At 43.5% G+C, this 25,812-nt stretch overlaps 2 protein-coding genes across 3 annotated transcripts; one reads left to right on the top strand and one right to left on the bottom strand.

The window, feature by feature from the left end:
• The first annotated feature begins 200 nt into the window (after positions 1-200).
• ldha (lactate dehydrogenase A4) lies at positions 201-11,859 on the top strand. The gene is made up of 8 exons (XM_088934926.1): positions 201-383; positions 5,432-5,569; positions 7,085-7,202; positions 7,677-7,850; positions 8,632-8,805; positions 9,441-9,558; positions 10,349-10,472; positions 10,692-11,859. The coding sequence occupies exons 2-8, from the start codon at positions 5,441-5,443 to the stop codon at positions 10,854-10,856; spliced, it is 1,002 nt and encodes a 333-aa protein (XP_088791052.1). The 5' UTR covers positions 201-383; positions 5,432-5,440; the 3' UTR covers positions 10,857-11,859.
• A 918-nt stretch (positions 11,860-12,777) lies between these two features.
• On the bottom strand, positions 12,778-24,954 carry LOC148819341 (tumor susceptibility gene 101 protein-like). 2 transcript variants are annotated; one of them, XM_088935134.1, is made up of 10 exons: positions 24,546-24,954; positions 23,641-23,728; positions 23,184-23,249; positions 21,376-21,539; positions 19,979-20,105; positions 19,598-19,661; positions 18,606-18,700; positions 16,099-16,301; positions 15,191-15,430; positions 12,778-14,517 (listed from the first exon to the last, which is right to left on the bottom strand). In XM_088935134.1, the coding sequence occupies exons 1-10, from the start codon at positions 24,588-24,590 to the stop codon at positions 14,428-14,430; spliced, it is 1,182 nt and encodes a 393-aa protein (XP_088791260.1). In that variant the 5' UTR covers positions 24,591-24,954; the 3' UTR covers positions 12,778-14,427. The 2 variants fall into 2 exon arrangements, with proteins under 2 accessions (XP_088791260.1, XP_088791261.1); XM_088935135.1 differs by lacking the exon at positions 23,641-23,728 and having other exon boundaries at positions 24,546-24,675.
• Between the last annotated feature and the right edge of the window lie 858 nt (positions 24,955-25,812).

Genomic DNA, 25,812 nt, shown 5'->3' with positions numbered 1-25,812 from the left:
TTTACATTTTAAACAGTCAGTTCGGCTCCAGCCACCTGCTGATGCGTTGCTTGGGAAACTCCAGCGGCAGAGGCAGCCGAGGCCTTGACGCATGAGTCTGATCTGAACGGGCTGGGATGCTGCACGACAGAGCTCAAGCTGAAGAGCGTAGGCCGAGGGAAGACCCACCCTTCAAGTTCCTGCGTGTGTCACTTCCCTGCTCTGCTCTCCGGACGTGACTGTGAACACGGTGCGCAATACACGCCCAGGACGATTCATATTTAAAGCAGGTGGCGTCAGGGCCGCCGGGGCTTTAAATACCGGCGGCTCCGCCTCCCGCTGTCACTGCGGAGGAAGAGCCGAAGACATCTCTCGTCACTGTGCTGCGCTTGTGTTAATAAAAGGTAAGCTTGGTTTGCAGCCGAGAAGTCTCAGTCAGCATCTTCTGGACGTCCGGATCAGAACCCCGGGGAACTGGCGCCGCGCAGAGCGTTTTCTGTTCCCGCATTTGTTTTCCGAGTACCAAAAAAAAAAGGCGCCCACGGCCGCCTGCCTGTGATGTGCTGGGCTACGTGATGCTGCAAAGAGGAAATATGAGCGACCTGCCACAGAATAACCGCGATGGCTGGCTGCTTTCAGATCACTCACTGCTGCTTTGTTTCTTTTTACATTTGTTTCTGCTTAGGACATAAAAGGGCACCTTAACATCTACGTGTGCTAACAGGATGAGGCTTTTAATATTTGGTCGCTTTTGGACTGAACATTTTTAGTGCAATATTAGAAATTACAATGTAGCACGATATTAACACCCTGTATTTATCAGAGTTTGAAGTGGATGCTGCATTGTAATATGCGCATTCAGTAATGTAGCATTTGGTTTTAAAGACTAGTGTTCTTTGCCAGCATGATGTTTTGAAGACAAACCCGGTTTATGTACATTTAGTCATGATAAAATACCTTCTCGATTGAGCTGATCACGTTAACCACGATAAGACTTTCTGCCATAACTACCTTAAAGTTGATTTTGAAAAGTATTTGAAAGTATTCTGATATTATAACATTTGCCTTTGGTTTATAAATTATGCATTTGTATAGACTACATAATCACGATCACATCTACAGAAGTGATCAATATATACTTGTTATAATCACATTATTGTCACTAGCAAATACCAGTTTTCGCTTCATAGCCTTGAGATTGCTGGATGCATCTATTTTACAGTAAAATAACGGATTCTGAGGGGCGGATCTGCTGCCAGATTAAGCCGGTACACTGACGCCCTGCCCATTGACGTTTCGCGACAGGAAAGGTCACCTTTGATTGACTGGCTCAATTTTCTGGTCGCAGATGCTCTTGGTCGATTAACCAGGTGTAATCGACTTCTTAATTGTTTATTAGAACAATCGTTATTCTACTGCGGGTTTCCGAATGTAAAAAAAAGTTCATTACTGCATCAGTTTTATTTATCACAACTAGGACGCACCTAGGTTTATTACACTTGCGTATACCTACTTTATCAAAGGCCCGTCTAAAACAAGCTAACACCCTTTCCGCTCCTGCTTCTAAAAAAAATGTGAGATCTGTGCGTCCTAGCGATACTTTCAAAATGGACATCGCTGATTACTTTCCTGAAATGTCCCTCGCATCAATGGAAAAGCTGTAATAACCCAGGAGTACACTGGGAAATGTAGGCTGGCTCCCTGCTTATCCTTGGACAGTGGGTTCTTTCATCAAGACTTTCTAGAAATAATGAGATAAGGAAGTAAAATATGAGCTTATTTGGTTAATTGCATGGACGCTATTCACGATTAAGGCATTGTTCACGAATTTGACGGGACCTTTTTTTCGGAAGCTATAAACGGGCACGTAAAAACGGATCGAGAATCATTCAAGCCTTTCTGAAGGCGAAGAGCAAACGTTTCGCATAACGGGGAGGGCTCTTGATTTTGGAAGACCTCCAGCGTGGCGAACGTTTTACCACGTGTTGCATTTCATCAGTTCCTATGGAAGCTGATTATTCTTATAAGCGTGACGTTTTCAGCATTTACCGTACTTCATGCCTACTCCCAACCCACTTCAGAAATATTGTATTCCGTACTTGCGCAGAGAAACGAGGGAGGAATGACTGAAGCATGGTCATATTGCACGGGGGGGGGTTCAAACACTTGTATACAGGCTATGGCCCAAGCTGATAGAATAAAATAAATCGAATAGCCATCAAACGGGTTCATAGTGTTTTGAACAGAAGGTTAACATCTTTTCCATAAAACTTGCATTAAGCAGAATAAGACTTTCGTGCGGGTTAAAAGACTGATTCTTGCAGTCGAACGGGTTTACAGTCAGTAGCTGTAGCAGAAATAAGGGAAACCGGTAGTTTTCCGTCATGTATTTTTCAAGCTCGAAATGTTTCTGCTGTCATTATCCTTCGCTAGTATAACTCTCAACAAAACGCACGGAGGAATCCTTGCCGAGAAAATATTTCCGTCGTATTTTTTTCCCTGGTGTTAATGCGAGGACAAGAAACTTCCAAGCATGACTTCTTTTCACTTCGAATAAATTCAACCAGTTCGCCATACAGTACGTGCTTTTAGGGCACTGGTCTAGCTGTATTGACACCAGGGAGACTAGGCAATTGTCTAATTGAGGCAGTTGATAGGATGAACTCTGAGCTCCTGGGCAGACTAATAATTCCTCACACTTGTGTGTATAGACTGACCGTAAACCCCACTTCAAGAGCGGTCCTTGCGGAACGATTGTTACAATGCGAGAAATGTGAATTAGCCCTTTCTGTACAAGAGCAACTTGGGTTCCTGTTATGATTAAATCTGCCTGGGCTTGAAAAAAGTTTTTTTTTTTGCTCAAGAATCTTGGCAGGCGCTGAAGAGGGCGGGTGGGGCTACATGAATGGATTCACAGAATAAGCTGATTCTGTTCCAGCAGAAATCAGAAGGAAGCTTTTAGGGGTAGTCTCAGAGAGCAGACGAGAAGAAGATGTGCAAGATTATACTATTAGCCATTCTTGCAAATGGTAAAATTCAGTCCTAAAGCTCTGGTACGATCCTTTCCATTAAAGTAGCCTGACAAACTACTCTACTTAAACAGCCCGGGCAGAAAACCCTTAAAGGATGGTGGAGAGTTGGAGTTCCCGTGACACTACGCTTTAAAGCGGAATCGCTTCAGAAAGTCGGCGTGTGTTCATTTTCAGTGCTGTATCAAAAGTGTAAACAAAAGTGGTTTGTTTTGTTTTTACTTTCAAGTTACTGGTTACATTAAAAATGCAGCTGCCATGCAGGATGAGTGTGTTCTCGTATGTAACGGGTGTGTATGTCCTGTCGGAAGAAGACGCTGGGGTAAAAGTAGATTGGAGAAACTGGAACACTTGTAAATATTTGCTTAGCCTTGTCCGGGGTTCAGAAATTGGCTACAGCCTGCTATCACCTGTTGAATAAACAGTGAAATCTGTTGTGAATAACACTGAAGTGGTTTGGCAAACATCTGTCAGACTTGTGCTGAGTGGTTACCGCTGTTGCCATGGAGTCTGACAGGGGCTCAAGCCTGTGAAGGCTGTGCTCAGCGCAGGAAGCACAGCTCTGAGGGGAGATCGATTTATACTGTGTATATGTAGTGAGGACAGTGACCTTATATATACGTTCCTAGCCCACTCCTTTTCAAGTAATATTAGCCACATGGCGATATCAAATTGATACAGTGTTGCCCTGTTTGGCTCATATTTGTTTGAGACGTGTTGTTGTCTCTATGCTGGGCTGCCTTTTTCCTGTGAGATAGTATAAATGGTCAACTAGGATAACTAGTTTGATGTCCTTGTCAATTTGTCACTAGTCAATATTATCAAGGTTTAAAAGCAACGGGCTTGGAGAACAGTTTGATGTGTTCATAAAAGCTTTAGTTTCTTCTTGGCTAAAAAAGGTTTAATTTTTCTTGCCTCATTATAAACTCAACTGCTGTCAAAATCAATGAGAAGCACTTATTTTCTCTAAGAGTGAAACTCATTGTGTAACCTTTATGAATTATTTGTCTAGGTCATGTTAGTCAAACCTCCCCAAGGTTTAGAGGTTTTCTGTATTGTGCTTTGGGCAGATTACAATGAGTAACATACTTTCCCCAGCTCATCTCTTATGTGGTTTACACTGGACATGGCAGAGTGGGCGCTCGCATCAATCATCAACACTTACCATTATGGTTTTGAAATCTTAACAACGTAAAACTTTTGGTTAATTTCAACCCGCTTTCCAGTCCTATCTTGTTGGTCCCCATTTCCTTCCTAGAGTGAGCAAGTGAGTTAGTCTACCCGAGACAGTGGAGTCCTGCCTCCTGTGTCCGGCACGGTGTGCGTGCTCCTGTCATCGCAGCTTGCCTCGCAGTGTGGTTCTGTTGATCGGCCCGGAGCGGTGTGGGGGTCCAATCCAGAAATCCAGTATATTATTCAACTCTATATAGGCTTGGTCATTCTAAAGAAACAACAAAAAACCAGTGTACAAAGAAATATTACTTTGGCTTCTTTCAGAACGTGGAATCCGATTTTAATGAGAACACAAAATGTTTGCCTGCTAGGCCTTTCTGTAGTTTCAGAGAAAATGTTATGCTTTCCATTATATAAATCTCATTCACGATACAAATCCACAATTCTGATTTTAAAAGGTCCTGTAATAAGCCATTTACTATAAAGGTTTTGTTAAAATTCCTGTCCTGAACCAAACATCCCTTGATTTTTTTTTCCCCGAATCGGAGTTTCAGAACGTGCAGTTTTTCAAGGTGTCCTTGCAATATAGCCCCAGAACCCAACACAATCAGCCAAAAGAGCCTTTTCTAGCCGAACTCATTAAGGTCTCCAAATACAGGTGGAACTACATTATAAATTAAATAAACCTTGTAATTATTTTTTAATCAAATGTTAGTACAGTCCACGTTTCTGAACCAAGGTGTTATGATTTAAAAATAGTTTGTTTATGTGGAGTTAAAAGAGGTTTAAACTAATTGAAAGCACAACCAGTTTAAATCCAGCCAAATAGAAATTCCTGTACAGCCAAAAGCGATGATTGTTTTATTGTCTGGCTTCACTATTCAGAAGTGTCTTTGCAGATGCACACTGAAAGTCTTGCTACAATCATATTTTTGCATTTTTCTTTTTCCAGAAATACGACATGATGCATTTATAAAAGAACCGTCAATTTGTGCACCAGCTTGTATTCTCTTGACTTATTGGGCAATCATGTCTCTAAAAGAGACCTTTTGTAACCGGTCGATAGACAGTAGTAGAAATGGGGATCAATGTCAAAGAGCGGCGGTTTCGGTGTTGGTCTTCCTTGGTACATTGCTAGCAACAGGCCAGACTCTTCCAGCTGGGGAGTGACCTTGCAGAAGGGCCGCTGGTGTCTTTGGTCACTGCGGCCACAGCAGCCCGTTTCACCGCCTCGCCTTTTCTTTCTCAAGATCATTGAAATGGCGAACGTGAAGGACAAGCTGATCGAGCACGTGATGAAGGAGGAGCCAACTGGCCCCCAGAACAAGGTGACGGTGGTGGGCGTGGGCATGGTGGGCATGGCCTGTGCCATCAGCGTCCTCATGAAGGTGAGTCCTGTGGGGAGGGGTTGTCAGGTGTTCCCAGGCTGGCACTGCGAGAACTCGAGGTTCAGGTCATCAAGACCAGGACTGCCACCTACTCGGAGGCTGTGAGGTGCCTAACCTCTGCACTTTAGTTTTAGAAAAGTTAATTGTTTTTTCCATCAGACCCCATTGTTAATTATCTCACTGTTTGTTTTATTACTGGTGTGTTCAGGTTGGTTTGTGAAGATGTTGGGTGGATGCTCTCCATCAGTTTTGTGTTGTATATTTGTATCGTATGAGCTCACTGAACCAAGTCTCGTGAAACTTGAACTAAAGAGCCACAGGTGTGCTAAGTGCCAGATCTCCAGTGCCTTTTTAGATATTTCATTATTGTTACATCTTTCTGAATAAAGACCTACTGTCATTAGTCATCCTTTTTGAGTCCGATACGAATGTGATTTGTTTTTGCTGTACAGCAGCCCTTTCAGCACCCATTCAGTTCCCATCATATGGATTATAGAGTGTTCCTTTCTTCAATTCCTAATGTTGCACTTTATGTAAATAGGAATTCATGTGTAAATTGGATGTGCTCGTCCCTGGGGTGCAGGGTTAAGTGAGTCTGTTACCCTCATTGTGGACGGTCCTCGTGTGTCTGGGGCACTGAGGCAGCTGGGGGAAACTTATGACCTGCAAAATGTACCAGACGTGGCAGGCATCTCCTGGAGACTGAGTGGAGCTGCTGAGGTGGAAACTGACTTCATTAAGGAGTGTTGATTTGTTCTGAAAAGAACAGCTCGGTTATGACTGTCAGGGAGCAGTAGTTACAGACTGGTACTCAGCGATTACAGCTTGCAAGCTGGACCCCAGCCTGAGGGCAGAATTGCCTTTGTTCACACCTTGGAGTCTCAATGAGGGCAGACAGCCATGAACAGGGAAGCAAAGCAGTAGGATCAGCTTTTCCTGAGGAGGGCTGCTGAACAAACATTGTCTATCACTTTGAACTTTCAGGCATGAAACGGAGTCAGTGGCAAGTCATGAAACCAGTGTCTCCCTTGACATTTCTTTCAGTTTATCAAAATATTGTCCTCTAGGTTCATCATGGTCTGAATTTTTGCAAATGCCTGTCTAGAACACTGTACATCAGGCAGCGTTGCCCATGACTGATATCAGGAACACTAGATATCAGAACAATAGTTCTTGTATGATCCAAGTGAGCACCAGTGTGCAAAACTCTTCAAAGCCACACATGCCCAGCTCCAAGTGCTCCTTGTTAGTACAGCACTGAGAGTAGGAGCAACTTCTTTACCCAAAGGGTTTTGGGAGTGTGGAACAAGCTGCCCAGCCTCTTTGTTGAAGCTGATACAATTTTTCTTTCAATAATGAGCTGGATGAGATCCTTGCATCAATTATTTGCAAACTAGCAAATGAGCTAAAGGGGCCAAATGGCTTAATCTCATTTATACGTTTTTAGATGTTAAGTGCAGCCAGTAGGCTCTGTTAGACCTCACTTTCACTCCTTCCCTGTGCTGGGCCCTGCAGGAGCTGGCCGACGAGTTGGCACTGGTGGACGTGATTGAGGACAAGCTGAAGGGGGAGATGATGGACCTGCAGCATGGGGGGCTCTTCCTCCGCACCCCAAAGATTGTTGCTGATAAAGGTGAGTGGAGTTGGGGGGGGAGGGTGACAGTGGGGATTCAGCAGGTGTTACTCTCTGGCTGGTTCTTACAGGAGGGGTACCCAGTACTGGTCCTGGAGAGCCAGTGTTTATGCACATTTTCATTTCAGCTCTGCTTTTAGTGAAATCAGCTTATTGTTGGCTTAATTGGGCCAGTTTAGCAGCTTTAAAGAGACTTGGAAATCCCACAGACATACCTGCCTTCTAGGACCAGGGTTGGACAGGCCTGAACTATAGCATTTAACATTCAATGTAGCTTGCAATATTATCCTGTATTTTTAAGTTAACCTACATTCAATCCTTATATTTCACAAAAATGGCTAAAAAGAATCCTGATAAATGCCCTTGCCTTCTGGCCATTCAGAAGGAAGTGGTTGTGCAGTAAGTGGTTGATTTGGTCCCTGTTGGTCAGCATCTGATACTCACCTTTCACCTTTGACCCCTGCCCCCACACAGATTACAGCGTGACGGCCAACTCCAAAGTTGTGGTGGTGACTGCAGGTGCCAGGCAGCAGGAGGGAGAGAGCCGCCTGAACCTGGTGCAGCGCAACGTCAATATCTTCAAGTTCATCATCCCCAACATTGTCAAGTACAGCCCCAACTGCGTTATCCTTGTTGTCTCGAACCCTGGTGAGTAATCGCACGGGCAGGGGGAGGACTTGTGGCCTGGTGAGGTCGGGTCAGAGAGGAGCTGGGGGAGGACTGCACAGCTGTAGCCAGCTCTTGGTTGACCACACTGGGGGAGTTTCACCTAAGTTTGAGAATGCCAGGATGCGTTGTTGGGAATCCCTATCCCCTTGTCATCCACCTGTGTGTGTTCTCACGTGCTACTATTAAAGCTAATTGTTGGGTAGCTGATCTTTGATCTCTGCTAACGTCATATTCTCAATGCCACAGTCCTGAGAGAGATCAATCGTGCTCTCAGTCCTCTCTAATCCCAGTGAGCAGGCTGTTAGCTTTCATATTTTCTCAAAGCAGACAGCACTATTCATCAAACACTGTTTGATGTGGTGCATTTAGTCAAATTTTCTTCTCTATTAAATCATTTTTGAAGAGGTTGCTACTGTGTAGTGGGCTCAGGAGGCAAAAGTTTACAGAGTTTCTGGTATGAGAAACCAGCAAAATAATCAGATTTTATGCTTTTAGTGGAATGCTCAGGACAGCAGGCACAATCCCGCAGCTCTCCTGTTTACTTGTGAAGATGTAATAAGTCCACTTCCTGAGGATGAGTTCTTTCTTTCATGTTCATGTCTTTTCCTAGCTTCAGAGGTTTAACTAATTCCCCTTTACTCAGTGTAATCGACTGGAACATCCATTGAGCTGCTCCACCCCTGCTTGCTTCCAGACGGGGAGCTGGAGCGCTGCTGGAATGGCGGCCCTGTAGCTAACGCCCTCTGCTGTCTCCCCGCAGTGGACATCCTGACCTACGTGGCCTGGAAGCTGAGTGGCTTCCCCCGCCACCGCGTGATCGGCAGCGGCTGCAACCTGGACTCCGCCCGCTTCCGCTACCTGATGGGCGAGCGGCTGAACCTGCACCCCTCCAGCTGCCACGGCTGGGTGATCGGGGAGCACGGCGACTCCAGCGGTGAGGCGCCGTCTGTGCCCACGCCCTCCGAGTTTCATTTCAGGACCAGTGTCTCTAGACAGGGTTCTTAATCCCAAATGATCAAATTTCTGTGTGGGGTATAGTCGTAAATGTTCTTTCAGCTCTCAAAAAGGTCGAAACGGATTTGTAATATCCACCCTGTACCAACATTCAGGTGTGTTGCCTGAAATGCAACCACGTCTTCCTCTACAGAAGGAGAAAGCACACACTGTGGGTGTGTCTGGTGGTGTCACTCCCACCTGTGTCTGATCATTAATTGATCAGCTAGTAAGAGCTGTTAACTCTGAAATAACGGTATGATGAGGAGAGGCTGTGTAAGATCTGTGTGGAAACTGTATCCTTGAAGTTGGGTACTTCTGAAAGTCAGGACTGACCAAAGAAACAGATCTGCTTGCTTGCTTAGACTTAACTGGTCAATTATCCCAGGAGATGTAGAGCTCAGCTGGAATGAAACCAGCAGACAGTGTTCCTCCAGGACCGGGGCTGGGAACTGTTGCTCTGGAAAATCCTTTTACAAGCTGGAGGTGGACATACCCGGTTACTTTCCCTCATGTCTGCCTTTTCAGCCCGTGTTGTTGAAACAGCAGGCATTAATGTGGCGTTTCTCCCTGCAGTGCCAGTATGGAGTGGGGTGAACGTGGCTGGGGTGTCCCTGCAGAACCTGAACCCCACCTTGGGAACAGATAAGGACCAGGAGAACTGGAAGGAAGTACACAAGCAGGTGGTGGACAGGTGAGGACACAGTGTGTGGCGTATTCCTCCTATAGTTGCACTGGGATTGGAGGGTATTCTCACAATTAAAAAAAACAAGTAATAGTGTAACAGCCTTATTTATTATAAACTTTGAGGAGTACAGGGACAGTAGTAGTAGAAAAGGGACCATCTAGCAGGTATTATTGGTCAATTTTAAATTAATGATCAATTTCATTGGCTCATTTTAGACGGATGTGTCCTACAGTTGGTATCTCCTTTTCAAATGACTGCTTAGCTCCTTTAGTTCCAAGTGTTTACAAGTTGGTGATTCAAGGATGTCATATTAACCCTGCTGGTTTGTGACTTCCCAAGACCAGCCACCCAACACACATCTAGCCATTTAAAGTTTTTCCTTTTTCACAAGGAAGAAAGGCCAAACTTACTGACTGGTGGCAATGCCTAAGTCTATCTGGGCAGCACAGATGAAAAGTGTTTCCTTGGCAACAGCTTAAGCCGGTGAGGAATGCTCCTTTAGCAGTGATGTGGTGCCGCGGCTCATTGAAGAGGGTTTTACTGTACTGTGGAGCTGATGCAATCACTGTGATTCTGTGTTTTTATAACCAAAGACGTATAGAAATGGAGATCACTTACTATTTCTTTGAAGCCCTGTGTAAGAGGAACAGTATTGAATTGCTGTGCTATTGGGCACCTCTCCCCGGACCATCGGATCCTCAGCAGGGGCTGGAGAAATGCTGAGCAGCTGTGTGGATGGCTGCTGTTACTATCAGCCAGGTCCGCTGGGTGACTCTAATGCCCCTTTCTCCCGCAGCGCCTATGAAGTGATCAAGCTGAAGGGATACACCTCCTGGGCTATTGGCATGTCTGTGGCCGACCTGGTGGAGACCATCATGAAGAACCTGCGCAAGGTCCACCCTGTGTCCACTTTGGTCAAGGTGAGTCCAGGCCAGGACCCTTGCTGAAGAATTATAGTACAAGTGGTTTTGAGGCCCCTGTACTCTTCACATTAGGTTCAGCAGCAATGATCTGCCAAACATTTAACAAGAACTGAACCAGAGGATCAGATGTAGGGAAATCTGATACAAGGGAATAATCAGCACGGATTTACAAAGATCATTTTCGATTAAATTCCATTCTGCCTGGTTTTTCCTCAGGGAATGCATGGAATTAAGGACGAAGTGTTCCTGAGCGTCCCCTGCGTGCTGGGCAACAGCGGGCTTTCAGACGTGGTGAAGATGACTCTGAAGACGGAGGAGGAGGAGCAGCTGAGGAAGAGTGCCGACACCCTCTGGGGTGTCCAGAAGGAGCTGCAGCTGTAAAGGTTGCTGACCGGCGGAAGAGCAGCAACACTGGTCACCCCCCCCCCGCCCTACTCCAATCTTGACCGCTTCCCTTAGCGCAGCAGCCCCTCCAGCCGCTGGCCCTAGCAGCTCGAAGCCAGAGGGGGCTGGAACGTGCTCCCAGCACACAAGCCAAGGCCTGTGTAACACTCGTGTGTGTGTGTGTGTGTGTCTCTCTCTGTCGTCCTTGCACTCCTGGTAGATTATTCGCATCTGAAGAAAAGGAAACTGGCTTCTGCTGTAGGAGATGGCTCTTGCTTTGGCTCTCTGTTTTTGTTTTACCTGACCAACAGAATCATTCCTTTCCACCCTCCTCCTTCACGCAGAGACAAATCCCAGACTGGAGCTGCTGTCTGTGTTTTGCCTCCCCACCGGCCACGTTTCTCCACACTCACTGACTGAAACCGCAGCACCTGCCCTTTAAAGTAACCGGGCTTGAAATTGGGTTGTTTTGTTAAGAATAACCTGACTGTAACTAACACAAGGCCCCTCTGAAACTGGTGCTTTTTCTTGTCCATCAGCAGACAAGTGCCACAAAAGAAATAGATGAAATAAGGGGTGCAACTGCTGGCATGGAAAAAAACGGGGGTAAAATTACTGCCCTTCAGGAACGACCAAGATAGATTTATTTTTTTAATTAAAAAAAGAACTTTACCAGAGAACCAAAGGTATTGAGCCACTGTAGTGCATAAAGACGGAGAACCTCCGTTAGCAATGGGAAGCTGGCTTTTGCGCTTGGTAGTGTCTGTGTATTTATCCAAGTATTATATGTGCTGGGAGGTTTGTATTGATTTCTTCACATTTCAGCCTTTGGTTACTGGTATTTCACTCTGTGGTAGTGAATGCCCCCCATTCTGCATTACAGTGTTGTCTATAATGGGTCATTCTGTAAAGGTGTAAAAAAAGACCGAATTACAGGATAAGGCAGCTGGGTATCACTTGTATTATCTCCAACCACCAAATAAACTTCCAGGACAAACAATGGGCTAAGCTCTTTCTTTCCTGTATCTCTCCTTGCTCTTTAATACTTATGGTAAAAGGGATGTGTTTTAGAATAAATAATGCACAGCACTGGTCTGTGCTTTTAATTATCCATACCAGAAACATGAAAGCTTTGACACTGAGGCATAAGAATAGTTACAACTGGGGGCCCCCGGTCTTCCCATGTAACCAGTTCGGTAAGGAGTAGCTAATCGATGCAAGGATTGCATCCAGCCCCTTCTTGAAAGAAGCCTGCATTGGGGCGTGGTCAACTTTTCCACATTTTTTCACAACCTATTGTGGAAAGAGGTTTCCTTTTCTCGGTTTTAAATACAGTTGCACATATTTTCCAGTTTTTTTTCCCCCAATCACCTGGTTCGGGTTCAAATCTGCAAATGTAGCAAGCTGTCAACCTCAGACACCCTGGCCACCCCTTAGAGACATCTGTGTAGCAGATAACACCTTGAAGAAATATGTATTGAGACTGAAGACCTACTTATTTGCCACAATTAAAAATGTGCATAGCAGAAGTGTAAGATTTTTATACCAACAATTTGGTGGAGTATCCCAAACCCTGACTATAAAGTATTTTATTGTATTTGTTAGTATATATTTTAACTATCTGCAGTTCTGCATCCACCTTCTAATTAATTGCAGTCACACATCTGTACTTTTTTTATAATCTGAAGACCTCAGTCAAAATGTACTGAAAATGAAGTTAACAAGTCTGTTATAGGTTCAGATATGCTACAATACTGTGCTACGTATACTGAGGAGAACCCTCATCCAGGTAGGGGCTGCACAGTGGTGGTGGTGGTGGAGGAGAGTCCCCATTACCTGTAAAGTGCTTTCACCAGAAACGTGCTATATACGATAGAAGTGTAAAACAAGTCTTCAACAAAATGAGAACAAAGCCAACTGAAAATGCAACCTTTTTTATTCCTAAATAAAATTCCCATAACCAATGCTCAAGGTCATAATGTCATTCAAAGTGCATTTAGTAAAAGCTAAGTCTTAAAGAAAAAAAATACTTTTCATTTTCACTTAATATACACTATACTTAAGCAAAGGGTGATACCTTCATCACAATCGATACCAACAGCCTTAAATTCCCTTTTACACTATGACTTCATTGACTGGGAAGTTACTCTGATGGCCTCAAGCCACTGCGACAGCTTCGGATTACAGTGACTGAAAAAAACTATGAAACAAAATATTCACCTCCACTCTTTCATAGATGTAGAAGAGAAAAGGATACAATTAGCTTTATACAGAGTGAAAAGAGACAGAAGAATAAAATTTATAATCAACAAAAAGCTTAACCAGGTATTGTTTTATATTGAAAAGACTTTGCTGCTTTCAATTTCTATAAATAATTAATCCAGCTAAGAGAGGAAAGTCTTATCTGTAAGTTTTGGCTTTCTCTTAAGTCCCAAGGAGTCCAACATTAAAATGACACTCTTAAGTCCAGCAACACCCTATAATATAGACTCAAAATTGACTGAAACATCTTCATACGTACAGTATAAACAACAGCAGGGCTGTAATGAATAAGCTTAATTAATAAGCCCTAGTTCTGTGGGTGAAAAGAAGAGGTGATTAGGGACAGGACCAGAACATCTTCCTGGACCCTGAGGTTGCGTCTGTGTCATTTTAAACAAAGGAAATAAAGGATCCCACCTCATTCAAGCATAATATACTGTCTTATTTTGGAAAACAGCTTAACACTTCCTTCAATCCTTCACAATAACTTAAAATGGTCAAACTGTATTGGTTGGTCTTACAAAAAAAGATCTGGCTAAAAGGTGCTCCCCATCTAAAGAGAATTATTGAGTTATCTCAAACCCAAAAACACCTTGTACTGCAAACCTGTAATGCTTTTCATAATCATTATAAAGCCACTGGTCAGGACAGATCCCATATGAGAATCAAGCATTCACATGGTTATAAATCAGATGAAGGGAATCAGACTCCTGATCATACACCAAACTCGGCTCAAGTCCAGTTTCTTTCTCTGCAACATGCTCAGCACTCCTAATACAGGGTCTGGAACCCAATAAAATCACAACCTTATCGTGTCCTCAGGCTGATGAAGACGTAGTGCTTGTGAGAGAATGCAGATCTTGGCCTCTTGATCCTTGAGTGGTAATATCAGACTGAGGCATAGTACGCACGGTTGCAATAAAGGATGTGTAATACACAAACATTTAAATATATACAAACTATAGTATGTCCTTCTGTTTTCACATTTTTTACAGCCTCCTACATTTTACATTAGAAGGCAAATTTTAACTTCTTGCCTTACCTAGGCTGCTGCGGCTTCTCAAGATCAATACGCTCTTTAGTGTTGAAAACACTTGGCAAGGTATAATGCTGTTAGAAGATCCTATCCAGCTCAAAGGGCACAGAGGACTGCTTTGTTGCTCTTTACAGGGTTTGGGAGGGGCAGTGTTGCATACATTTGATTAATTTTTTTTTAAAAAGATGGGAAAGAGAACTGTTGTCTAGGTGAGAGAAAAAGTAAAACATGAAGTTACTAAAAAGAGTGTGTATACTGTCGAAAGGGAGGTCAATAGAGGTCACTCAGGCCGGCAGTCTTCCTGGCTTTCTGCATCAGGGCTCGGAGCTGGAACTGCTTGCGGGACAGCAGACGCACATGCTGGAAAGGCAAGATGAAGTCAAGACCTTCAGAGCCTTCATCACACACAGGACCCCTGACCTGGTCTTTTTAAGTAAGAAAGGTCAAGGCAGGACATCGGTGGACTTAAGGTCACGTTACTTTATATAGCAGCTAAAATATGCTCAGTGTAAACATTGTATGGTAAGTTACAGCTTGATATGAAATCAGAAACTTAGTGACCTTTTAGGAATTAGACATTGAAAAAGTATAAATGCCTTCTTTGAAGGGCATTTTGAAAATATTTTTATATATGGGACTACCTTACCTGAAAACCGTCTGGTTTGATTTCACCCTAGGTTAGGTCCTTGCTTGAAACGAGACACGGCGATTGTTGCAGTTTTTCATAAAAACAAAACAATATCACCAGTGCACTTCTTGAGTACCACCTGTCCCACCTTCTCACACCATGATTTTCTTGAATAACAGAACTGTGACTCAGGAGAAAATCTGTGTAACATCTGACTATGATGAACCCACACAAACCCACTTTCTATTTTAGTTGCCATTCTAGATGAGCTCTTTATCGCTTAGTTCTGTTAAAGGCTCAATTAACTTCAAACCGGTTGATAGCAACATTATTACCTTGGAACGCATGTTTTTCCCATCAAACCCAGTGAAACCGAACTGGACAGAGAAGTCTGAACTCTCCTACCTTGAGGAAGACCTCCAGGTCAATGACGTCTCGGCGCAGCGCCTCCCCCAGGTAGAAAATGGTGTCCTCGATGGCGTTCTCCTCTGCGTACAGGTTCAGGATCTGCTTGTACAGGGGCGCCGTGGGCACGATGACATCGTCAATGTCGTTGGTCTCCGACTGGCTCTCCATCTTCTCCAGCGCGGCACTCAGCTCCTCATCCTTCTTCTTCAGTAGTTCAATGTTGCGGTCCACCTCCGCCTGGTGCAGACACAGACACAAGACCAGCTCTTCGATCACCGCAGCCCTCACCGCCAGCAGCAATATTTCCTAAGAGAGCTGTCTGAGCCCTGAAAAACCTGCTTCACTGCAGTAGCACGGAAAGGAGTGCCTGGCAGTCCTGCAGAGTGAAGTGCTTGATGGCATAGGTCCGTACATACTCTAGAACCACTGTGTGATGTGATCATCATAAACTTCAAATATGCAAGGAAACCCAATATAGACTTAAAAAATATAACAAATGTTAATATTTAGTCATATCCTGCACCGAAAAGAATTTAACCTTTTCACGAGGCTCTAGTTTACAACAAACGACGATACAGACTTCATGACGTGAAGAGTTAAGAGCGCCTTGCAAAAGTATTCATGACTACCAAATTTGCACTGTGGCTTGGTGCAATTTTTGCCCATTCTTTTTGGTAGATTTGCTCATGTTCTCTTACGTTTCTTGAGGAATGCTTATAGACAGCTCTTACCTTAGCAATATGCCTGTGACTAGGCCACACATTCAGTTTCAGGTTTGAGTCTGCTGCAGATTTATGGCTATATTAAAGTGCTAAATGGCTGTAAACGCTGTAAAGCAGGCTTGTAAAAGGTGACACAGCTGGAAGGATCCTCTACACCCTGATGAGGAGAAGATCACCACCCACCACTTCCTGGTCGAGCCGCGACACCATGTCCTCCAGCTTCTGGTGGCCCTTCCTCAGGTCCTCCTCCGTGCGTTTGAGGACGTCCAGCTCGGCCTGGGCCCGGTCCATCTCCTCCTTCATGCGCCACCGCAGCTTGTCACTAACTGCCGAGATCAGGGAGGCGCGGATGGTGTCCTCACCGATGGTGCCGTCCCGGCTGGGCCCTGGAACAGAGAAGCACAGCTCGTGAGACAGCCCTCCCCTGAGCCATGCCTCCACACTGACAGCAGAGCAGCGTGCAGCTCTATAACCATGCTCTGTTAGGAAGGTAAAATCAGGCTTAGCTACTCTTCAAACAAAATATTTTGACATAAAGCATGTTATGTATAGTCAGTAGGTAAAAACATGACTACCTGTCTGCACTGTCTGTTAACAGCTCTCTGGAGGCGTTTTCTTCATGTACAATACATATTGTTGTGTGCAGCCTTGCTCTTTATCTATAACTGTAATGATTTGACTTTAATACAACACTAAGATTACAAGAAAAGACAGCAATACAAAATATGGGAAATTAGCATTCTCCACTGGACTTCTTCTTACTATGCTGTATTGAAGCAGAAAGCATCAGTGGTTGTATAAGCCTGAAAACTGATACGCTCAACTATCTTATAATTATAATGAGATGTATGGCATGAAACAAAAATACTGCAGCACAGCTTGTACAGTCTCAAACACCAGTAATTTTCACTAAATGTTTGGTCTCATTTTATAAAATGGTTAAGAAAAAACAGCAAAGCCTTTCTTGGAAATTTTCTTTCTTACTCAAGGCTCATCTTAAGACTTGCTAAATACTAGCAAGAATTCTTAGCACTTTTGTGCAGGCAGATGTTGATTTTTTCTGAAAAACACACAGTGCTGGCCTGTCCATGAGGCCCAGGCTGTACTGTCTATGCAGGCCTGAGTCAGCAGGCTGCAAGAGGCCAGTGTGAATGTCAGGTTTAATCTGGGCTGCACGCTTCAAGCTCTTTAAGGAACCTTATCCTTCCGTGCTCTCCTTCTGACCTAAATATAGCCCACAGGAGGTGGGAACCTGTGTCCGGGCCTCCGAGTCTGAACTCCCAGCTCCAGCTGACCTTTAATAAAGGGGCTCCAGTTACAGTCATGACCTTAGAAACGGTGCACCGCCCACTGCCCATAACCCAGGGTAGGCACAATAGGAATGAGTCTCAAACAGAAGGGCAGGGGTCAGAGGGAGGACGAACGCTGAGCATACTCCTGGATTTAACTCTTTCAGTCCAGTACAGATACATCTGAAACACCTTGAATTTCACACATGGGGCTGTGTTAAAATGGCTTGTGTACCTACCAAGCGCTATTCATGAAAGCGTTGGAGGCAGAAGGGAGTGCCGGCTCAGCCACTGGGCCCTTTGCACCAGAGTTATGGGATCAAGCTCGATGTGCAGACATTGCTGCTGCTGCTCCCATGGGTAGGCAGTTTGCTCCCGATTGCTCCAACCTACCCCACTTTACCCTGCTGGAGCAGGAACCCGTGACAGACTAGTGTCCCCTCCAGGGGTAGTTGTGCTCTCGGCTGGTTTAAATGCTTCATAAATTAGGATAATCTTGAGCTGCTAAGGCCAGAAGACGCACGAAGGACTTATCCCAGGATCCCAGAAGACACACTGTGCCAAGACATTACGCATGAAACTGAGGCATCACTGCAGGCTGAACAACATCCATCTTGGAAAATGTCCAGAACAGAAGAGTATGGTACAGTAACTCACAACCTTTATTCTTCATGACTATGGTCTGAACTACCCTCATGCCTCAAGGTCAAAATTCCTGTCTACTGTACTTCAGAGGCAAAGATAAAGTTTCCACATGCAATCTCACATGACATTATAACAAGATGAGGGGTTGTGCAGAGCAGTGAGGTAATCTTAACTTTGACCAATTCTGTCACAGTCAGTTTTAGCAAGGAAAAAAAAGGCTTAAGCCATGATTAAAGTAAGATCACAAATACATCAACCATTCAATTAAATATTTCCTGCTTTTGCTCCTACAGGGAACTCTGAAATTGCTACTGAACAGGCTTGTGTGTTGTCTTAGAAATATATTCCAAATGTAAGAAATAAACTGTCTGAACACAAACACTTGCACAGCTAACAGAATTATTGAGGTTTCAGTGATAAACCAATACATATAAATGAGATCTTTAACGTTGTTGTAATGCCAATATGATGCTAGTGATGCTATAAATTAAATTATGTCTGGATAATAAATACTAGGACCATAACAAATACATTCCCAGATTAACTGTTTGAATTGCTTTTAAACTGCACGGTAAGGTTAAATTGCTTTGAACTGAAATTAAAAGCTCTCTTTATTATAAAATACATCCATTAAGCAAATGACTTCAGGGCACCTATCTACAAACACCTTATGAGATGCTTATGGTACACCTTATGAGGAGTTCAAAATCCAGCAATACTACAGCTGTGGTCCTTACGCTACATGTCTCAACTTACCCACAGTGGTGACAGGGGGCTGGGCACTGTAATGTGGGGTGCTGCCTGCTGGAGGGTACGAGGTTCCCCCAGGGTAGGGGTAGCCCGGGTACCCACTGGAGGGGACAGGAGAAATGACAAGTCACAGAAAATGGTTTTCAAGAAGCCTGATTGTTATGTGAGGATCACAAGCCTGAATGGAGCCCTCAGAGCTAGGCAGTGGAACAGAGGCCTGGCTGAGTGTGTGTGAGGCGGGAAGGGGGAGTTGCCTGAAATCACTCCTGGTCTGGGCAAAGAGGGGGTGTTAAAATCACGACAGATCTGGGGTCAGAGGCTTCTCCAATGTTGTCATCTGCCATTTTTATAAGGGGAACCCATCTATTTATATCTAGGACAACATCCTGTAACAAGGGGATCACAGTGTCCCCCCAGTTTCACCCTTAATGTCCATGTTAGCCTGTAAGGAAACAATGTCACTCCAAGTGCCTTCATCATTATGACTTCAGATGGCGGGGCTTATATTTACAAACTGGTTTCAGCTGTTAGTCCATTTTTTTCAGTCACAATGGCCGCCAACTACTGTGAATGCTGGAGGTTCTTATTCAATTTATTTTCCTTAAAGACTGGTGGGACACATTAATTCTGAAAAATTTAAAACACAAAACCATAAAATTACTGCTCATGTCATAGCTGGGATTTTATATTCCAAGATGAGCATTTCCTGGAAATGTCTGTCACACCACTGGTCACAAGACGGACTTAACTGTGTCTCCTGACCACAGCCGCAAGCCCCAGCTCCCAGTCCTAGAGCTGGGCGCCACACCATCCCCCTACACCCAACCCCAGCCGAGTCTCATGCTGCCAGGAGATCCTTGGAGAACACAGGCCGCCTGCTATTCAAGCTATTTCTGCTGCTCGTGGGGACCCATTATTTGGTGAGTCTTTATAATATTTTGGCAGATGACTGCATTAGGCTTTACAATTACATATTTCTAATGGACGGACAGCCTTACCCTGTGTTTGGAGTATGACTTGGTCCATAAGGAGACACTGTTGGCATTCCTGGCACGTAGGAAGCTAAGAGAGAGGACAGGTTTCAGACAGTCTGTAATGGTTCTGATCTCCTACAGTGTTAAAGAAAGCTAGAAAGAGACACCTAGTGTCAGGAACGAACACTGCATTGATATTCTGAAAATCTCCACTACAGATCCTTTGAGAAGCCTGAGCTAAATCTCAACTTAAAAAAAATTAAAAGGAGTTCATTGCACTGGCTTTGCACTAATGCATTTGTCATTTTACAAGCTGGAAAGCCCAGATCTTGACAAGGAAGCTAAATTCAGATCCCAAAGAGATGAGACGTGCTCTGAGCTGGGGTAAGAGTTCTGTATACTTACAGTTCGGAGGTCCAGTGGCCTGGTATGGCTGGTACGGGGGTTGTGTGGTGGGACGCGAGAAAACAGGTGGCTCTTCTCCAAAGACCACGATCATCACCTGGATCAGACCGAACAGGTCTGACTGAGGCTGGTGGAGCAATGACAACAGCATGAGTCTGGGTTAAAGCCTGGTTTGGCCAGCATACTACTCTCTCACAAAGCAGAAACCAAACGGAAGAAATCCACCTGTGAAACTACTGATACCTACAGATGAATGAAGGACCACAAGAAAGAGCTTAAAATTATATCATTATCAAACATGTGCGTTATGATTACTCATGTACTTTTAAAATCTCACATCCATACAACAGCACTGAGGAGCAAAGAAACCGAATGGCAACAGTTAGTGCAGAAAATTGCTACTGAGTTAAACTGTCACTGCCAGCTTTTCAGTAAGATTAGAAGACGTTTTTTGCTTGATAGTTCAAAGAAATTCATTTGAAATTAACAGCTCAAAGGCTCCCTTCGATCCAGTTAGAAGACTTTGAGTTATTTCACACACTGGCAGGACTGACAGTGTAGCTTTAGCAGAACAGTCTGGACTTCCTGTGCCCATCTCCACTGTAATCTAATCTGTTTGCTCTTGATGCAGGATGACGAACAGCCCCGGTCAGCTTCAGATTTTCTCCAGAGATTGTGTGACCAGTTTTATCACACCTTTTGCAGCAGAATAGCTGCTGTAACAACTACAATGAATTATGGAAATATGAGAAAGTGGAGAGACTAAATACATTAAACACAGTGAAACAATGTTAGTTGATCTAAAATGACCACGTGTAGTCTGATCAGATAAAATGGTTAAGTTTTATGACATGTTTTAAAAGGACCCTGACACTCTAATCGCATGGAACAGGGCATTTCACTGCTTGGGAGTGCCGGTACCATTCTTCAGTGAAAACTAAGAACTTAAGACAACAGGGAGTGAGAGGATTGTAGGCCATACTGTATGTAACAGCAAATAATGTCTGAATCTGTTTTAACTTTCAGGATAGCAGCAATACTAAAATACACACATGGCAAAAGCCATATAGTCCACGCTCTTAATACAGTATGTCTAATTCAGAAATGACTTAGTGTCACTGGTTTTAAATAGGGCAATAATCAACGCAGCTTTAAGGCTTAATCTGCTATTAAATCACAACTGTTTTTTTGCTTTTATTTTGTTGGTTTACAAATGATCCTATCATGTGATTGGCCTAAGCTTATTTTATTAAACACGGCACACCTGTTTTGCAGTGTTATGGAATTATAGTATTATTTATTAAGTATTAAGTCCAAAGTACACCTACCGATTTTTGTCCTATAATGTACAAAGGGCAAAAAAAGGTACAAAAGAAAAAAATGACCAATTGACTCACATGCTTCCACTCGTGCAGGTAGGGAAGGTAGATCTTGCCATTAGCATCAATGTGTTTGCCTGTCTTGATCATCATGGCACTGGTGGGCTTCACAAAACAGATAGGAGGGTTGTAGGGATAGGTGTCCAGGAGCCACAGGCATACTGGGATGTTGTACACATTCCCTAAAAACAATGGGAAAAGGTCAATTCAAATAAGCGAGTTGTCATTTTGTGACACCAAGAACACTCTGGAGGAAAAGATTGTACAGAAATCCTCACCCATACAGAACAATCCCTCTCCCATTTATTGTTGGTTATAAAGAAACCAGAATTGTATTATTTTTACTCCCTCATCTCATTTTGACAAGATCCCAAAATTTTTTTCTTCCTCAACTTTCAAATCCGAGGATCACCTTCTGGATTTCACCTGTTCTATCTAAGAATCGGAATAGGTTGGAGCTTTCAATTACATGCCACTGTATTGGTTGTTGGACACTGCATTCACACAGGAGAGTGTGATTTCACTGGACAACACCCATGGTTTCCCACATTCCTCTGCCCAGGCTGTTTAATGGCTGGCTCATTCACAAATACAAAACTGCAGGAAGAAGCTTGATTTTTTCCGGCAGTTTTTCCATCACTCACAATCTTCCCCTCGATCACCGACGTATTAAAAAAGTTTATGTTCAGTATGTGGACAATGGAGTTTTGTTTAGAGCAGAATATTCTACTACAAAGACTGAGAGAGAGTGTGCTCTATGCATTTCAGGACCGTGAATGTCTGATCTTACCACAACACAGGGCAGCCTACATACTCTGATGTCTCCGGCTCCATGACGAGCATTAAACTGGCCAACCGCAGAAGACCTTCGCTCACTGGTACAACTCACACTCACACAGGATGGCCATTCAAAGGCTCCTCCTTGTCTTACTGTCAGAGCCTCTGTCAATGTGAACAATTTCAGCCCTCATGTCTCCCCATGGCACAGCCTATATCAATGTTTATAAAGGGTTGTGGGAACAGGGAAACAGCCATGGTGCAGAAGCCAACACCTTGGTTTCTTCTAAGTAACGGCTGAAAGAGATTCTTTGATCAATTAACTCCCAAACATTAGCAAATGAGCAGGATGAACAGAATGCCTGCTTGTTTGTATCCATACTTGTGTTCTATATTGGAGGAGTGACAGGAGCTCTGATTTACAAAGCATTGTCACAAATATCAATACTGAACAGTAAAAAACAGTAAAAGTAAAGGATCTTCTTGTTTCAGGCTTTTCTCTCTTGTAGATTCCATTACTCACAGTGACGACAGATAACAGATTAAATTTATTACAGAAAAAGATACTGTTTGATCCAAGATATTACAAGCTGAAAGGTACAATGTCAGGCAGCATGGTGGTGAAGTGATTAGCATTGGTGCCTCACAGCACCTGGGCCCTGGGATCAATTCCTGTGGTTGTGTTTTTATGTACTCCCCTTGTAATTCTGCCTTTCTCTACCTGATCTGGTGTGCAGTGCTAGCCTGTATTGAGTGCTGCAGGTCTCCAGGATAGGAGACCCATTCTGGTGCTCTGGCATCCTTTGAGATGAAAAGTGCTCAGTAGAAACAAACGTAATTATTGATTTCACACACTGCTAGGTTTGGGGGTGACATATTTGATCTTGGCGATTTCTTGCCAGGTTTCTACAGAAACTCAAAGACCTCACCCAGAGGTCTTTAAGAGCCATTTCTGTAGCCAACTCCAGCCCATTCATCCTTGGCACAGCTCAGGCAAGGGCACAGCACTGCTGGGACACAGCCAACACCAAACACTGGCCCACTCTTACCTCTGTAGCTAACTGGAATAGTTCCCGTGAGACTCATCAGGTCTCTTGTAGAGCCATCATTAAACACTGAAATCAAGCACACAAGATCAACATTTAACTAATTACCTTCCACAGAAAAAGGGTTAAGGTGTGGATTTTAAAAACAAGATAAGCTTAAATAAAAAAAACTGCAGGCCACTGAATGACATACCAGAAGCTATATCACAAATACACTAACAATTTTCACATCTTTAAATATGAATCTGCTGTTAACTTGTGCTAATGAAAATGAGAGAATTTATTTTAAAAGTCTCATCTCCTGACACTCAGCACATTACTTCTGTGGGACTGACATCAATATGATATGCTCTCGTTTAAAGTATCCTGCCATCAAACCGACAAGGTGTCTATAGCATGTGTAGCAATGCTCAACAGGTAAAGAAACAAACAATTCAAAACTCACAAGGGCTCTGCTTACCATAAGCATCCATGACAGGCTTCAAGTCCTTATAATGGGAGATGACATTAGTAATTTCACGCACTGTCAGGTCCCTGTACTTGTATTGCTAAAAAAGAGAAAGTTTGGCAAGTTCAGAAATGCCTGGAGTATGCCAAAAACATCTCTGTGTAATTTTTGTTAATGGTTCATGATTTGGTGATTTTCAATTATTTTGTATTTTAGACCCCCAGACTTTTTGGAATTGCCAATTTGTTCATTAAGATGTTTACTGCGAGCCACTGGAGAAGAAGCAGGCTTCAGGACACCTGCAGGCTCAAGGCTGCCCAATCCTAAGTGCATTTAGACCAGCTGTGTCAGTATGGGGTCACTCCCAGTTCCTGTGAGCTGATGCGTTCAAACCGGCCAGGGTGAGACTCAACAGGAGGTGCCCTCGCCTTTCAAGCCACTGGAGAGTTTCAGTTGTATACAGAGCAAATGCACTTCAATGGCAAATTTAATGTGAATCCATTAAAGCAAATGACAAATCCACGGAAAAAAACGAAAAGCAGCAGCCTAACATTTTGATCCATTTGCGAAAGTGAATGAAGGATTCCATGATGGCCGTTTGTGGTTTTAAAGTCACAAGTCGCCAGTCTTTCTCTGTTATTTTCATCAAGAATTTTCTTTTTCCTTTCGTTTTACTCCACCCCTTTACGACTTGCGATTTTGAAACAAAAACGTTACTTTGAAGCTTCGCTTAAACACAGGAACTAAAAAGGTTTTTTAGATCATATTTCCTGACGCCTTTCGGAAAGACAGTGATAACGGACTAAATAACTATAAAGATAAGCCGATACCTATAATATTTGAAACCAGCGATACCCAAACATAAAAAGAAAGACGAACAGGGAAAGCACGGTTTCATCTTGTTCTGCACAACTTACTTTAGAAAGCATCTTTTTGAGAGCGCTCTCGTTGACCACGGCCATGGCGAGACCCGGGAAATGGCACTTCTCGATGTGGGTAATGGAAACAACTCCTATTCCAACCTGTTTTCTGGATTTCCCTGTTCCTTCAAAACACCCACCGAGGACCGGAGCCGCGGCCCGATCGACCGACTCCCCGCTCAATCCGTGCGGAGCTCACTAGAGCTTTTATCGCTGGAAATCTAAAGCGTGTCACCCGAATTTGACTTCTGTCTCTTTGGCTACCAAGCCTTTTACAAAATTAATATTTATATTAAAAAGCTCCTCTTCGATTCACCAACCAAAGTCGCTGTATGTTACAATACTACCGCTGTACCACCACAACAGGAAGCCAACCACCAGAAAACAAACTCCTCCTCCTCTCGGTATCACTCCTTCCGGTCGCGTGACCAAAGAACGGGCACTTCCTGTTTCCCTCGTCACGTGGATGTGTGACGTATTCTGGTTTGTTGAATTTAGCCTTGCGGTACCAGTGTCGTCTATATCGCTTATTATAGACGCGGTTTGTTTAGATTTATGATGTTACAGTCGAGGAATACAAGTGAAACACGTTCATGTAACAAATACCGCACAAAATATTTTAAACCGTCAATCTGTAAATTTAGCTTTAAGTTTTATGTGATGTATTGCATTGTAATGTATACAATCTGTCACCTTGTCCTGGTGAATTATATTACAAAACGTAATGGGGCCAAACAAAATGTTTCTGCTTAATAAATTCATGCTTTCATGAAAGTAGTTGGAGAGGAACAAGCTTTCTAATCAGTCTGTTTCAGTACCCAAACCATTTTGTTAAGAGGTTTTTACCATATGAATTATTAACTGTAACCAATCAGAAATCATCACACGAATTACATGTGGAAAATTTACTATATAAAAATATGTATATATGTATGTATAGTATCTAAAATCAAACGGAAAAAGTCTGGAATTTTTCTTCCAAATAAATTCACAGTTTTTTTTTAATCCTAGAATTTGAATACTGGAAGTGTTCAGACCAGAATAATGTTTCATGGACACAAACCTCATAAAAGCAGCATTGAAAAATACTCGATGTGTTATCTGAAGTATAAAAATTTAATATGCTCTTGGACAATTTATGTGGTCAAAGCAAAGAACTCACGCCAGGAGAGTATGGCGGTGCGCTTGGAAGAAAGTGCGTAGCCTTCGTGGAGATGTCCTGAGGATGTGGGTGTTTAAATTCCAGCCTTGTTTTAGCAGTGCT

This window comes from Atractosteus spatula, chromosome 16 (assembly GCF_055471065.1).
Source record: "Atractosteus spatula isolate fAtrSpa1 chromosome 16, fAtrSpa1.hap1, whole genome shotgun sequence".
NCBI classification, from domain to species: Eukaryota; Metazoa; Chordata; class Actinopteri; order Semionotiformes; family Lepisosteidae; genus Atractosteus; species Atractosteus spatula.
The sequence above is the reverse complement of the archived record's forward strand: the minus strand, read 5'-3'. Positions and strand labels throughout refer to the sequence as shown.

Excerpts from the sequence above, each read along its gene's own strand:
- ldha (XM_088934926.1), top strand. The coding sequence starts at position 5,441 with ATGGCGAACGTGAAGGACAAGCTGATCGAGCACGTGATGAAGGAGGAG. Across the intron at positions 5,570-7,084 it reads CCATCAGCGTCCTCATGAAG|GAGCTGGCCGACGAGTTGGC; the intron begins GTGAGTCCTGTG and ends TGGGCCCTGCAG. Across the intron at positions 8,806-9,440 it reads GGAGCACGGCGACTCCAGCG|TGCCAGTATGGAGTGGGGTG; the intron begins GTGAGGCGCCGT and ends TTCTCCCTGCAG.
- LOC148819341 (XM_088935134.1), bottom strand. The coding sequence starts at position 24,590 with ATGGCCGTGGTCAACGAGAGCGCTCTCAAAAAGATGCTTTCTAAA. Across the intron at positions 16,302-18,605 it reads GCCCCCTGTCACCACTGTGG|GGCCCAGCCGGGACGGCACC; the intron begins GTAAGTTGAGAC and ends TCTCTGTTCCAG. Across the intron at positions 15,431-16,098 it reads CGCGGCTCGACCAGGAAGTG|GCGGAGGTGGACCGCAACAT; the intron begins GTGGGTGGTGAT and ends TGTCTGCACCAG.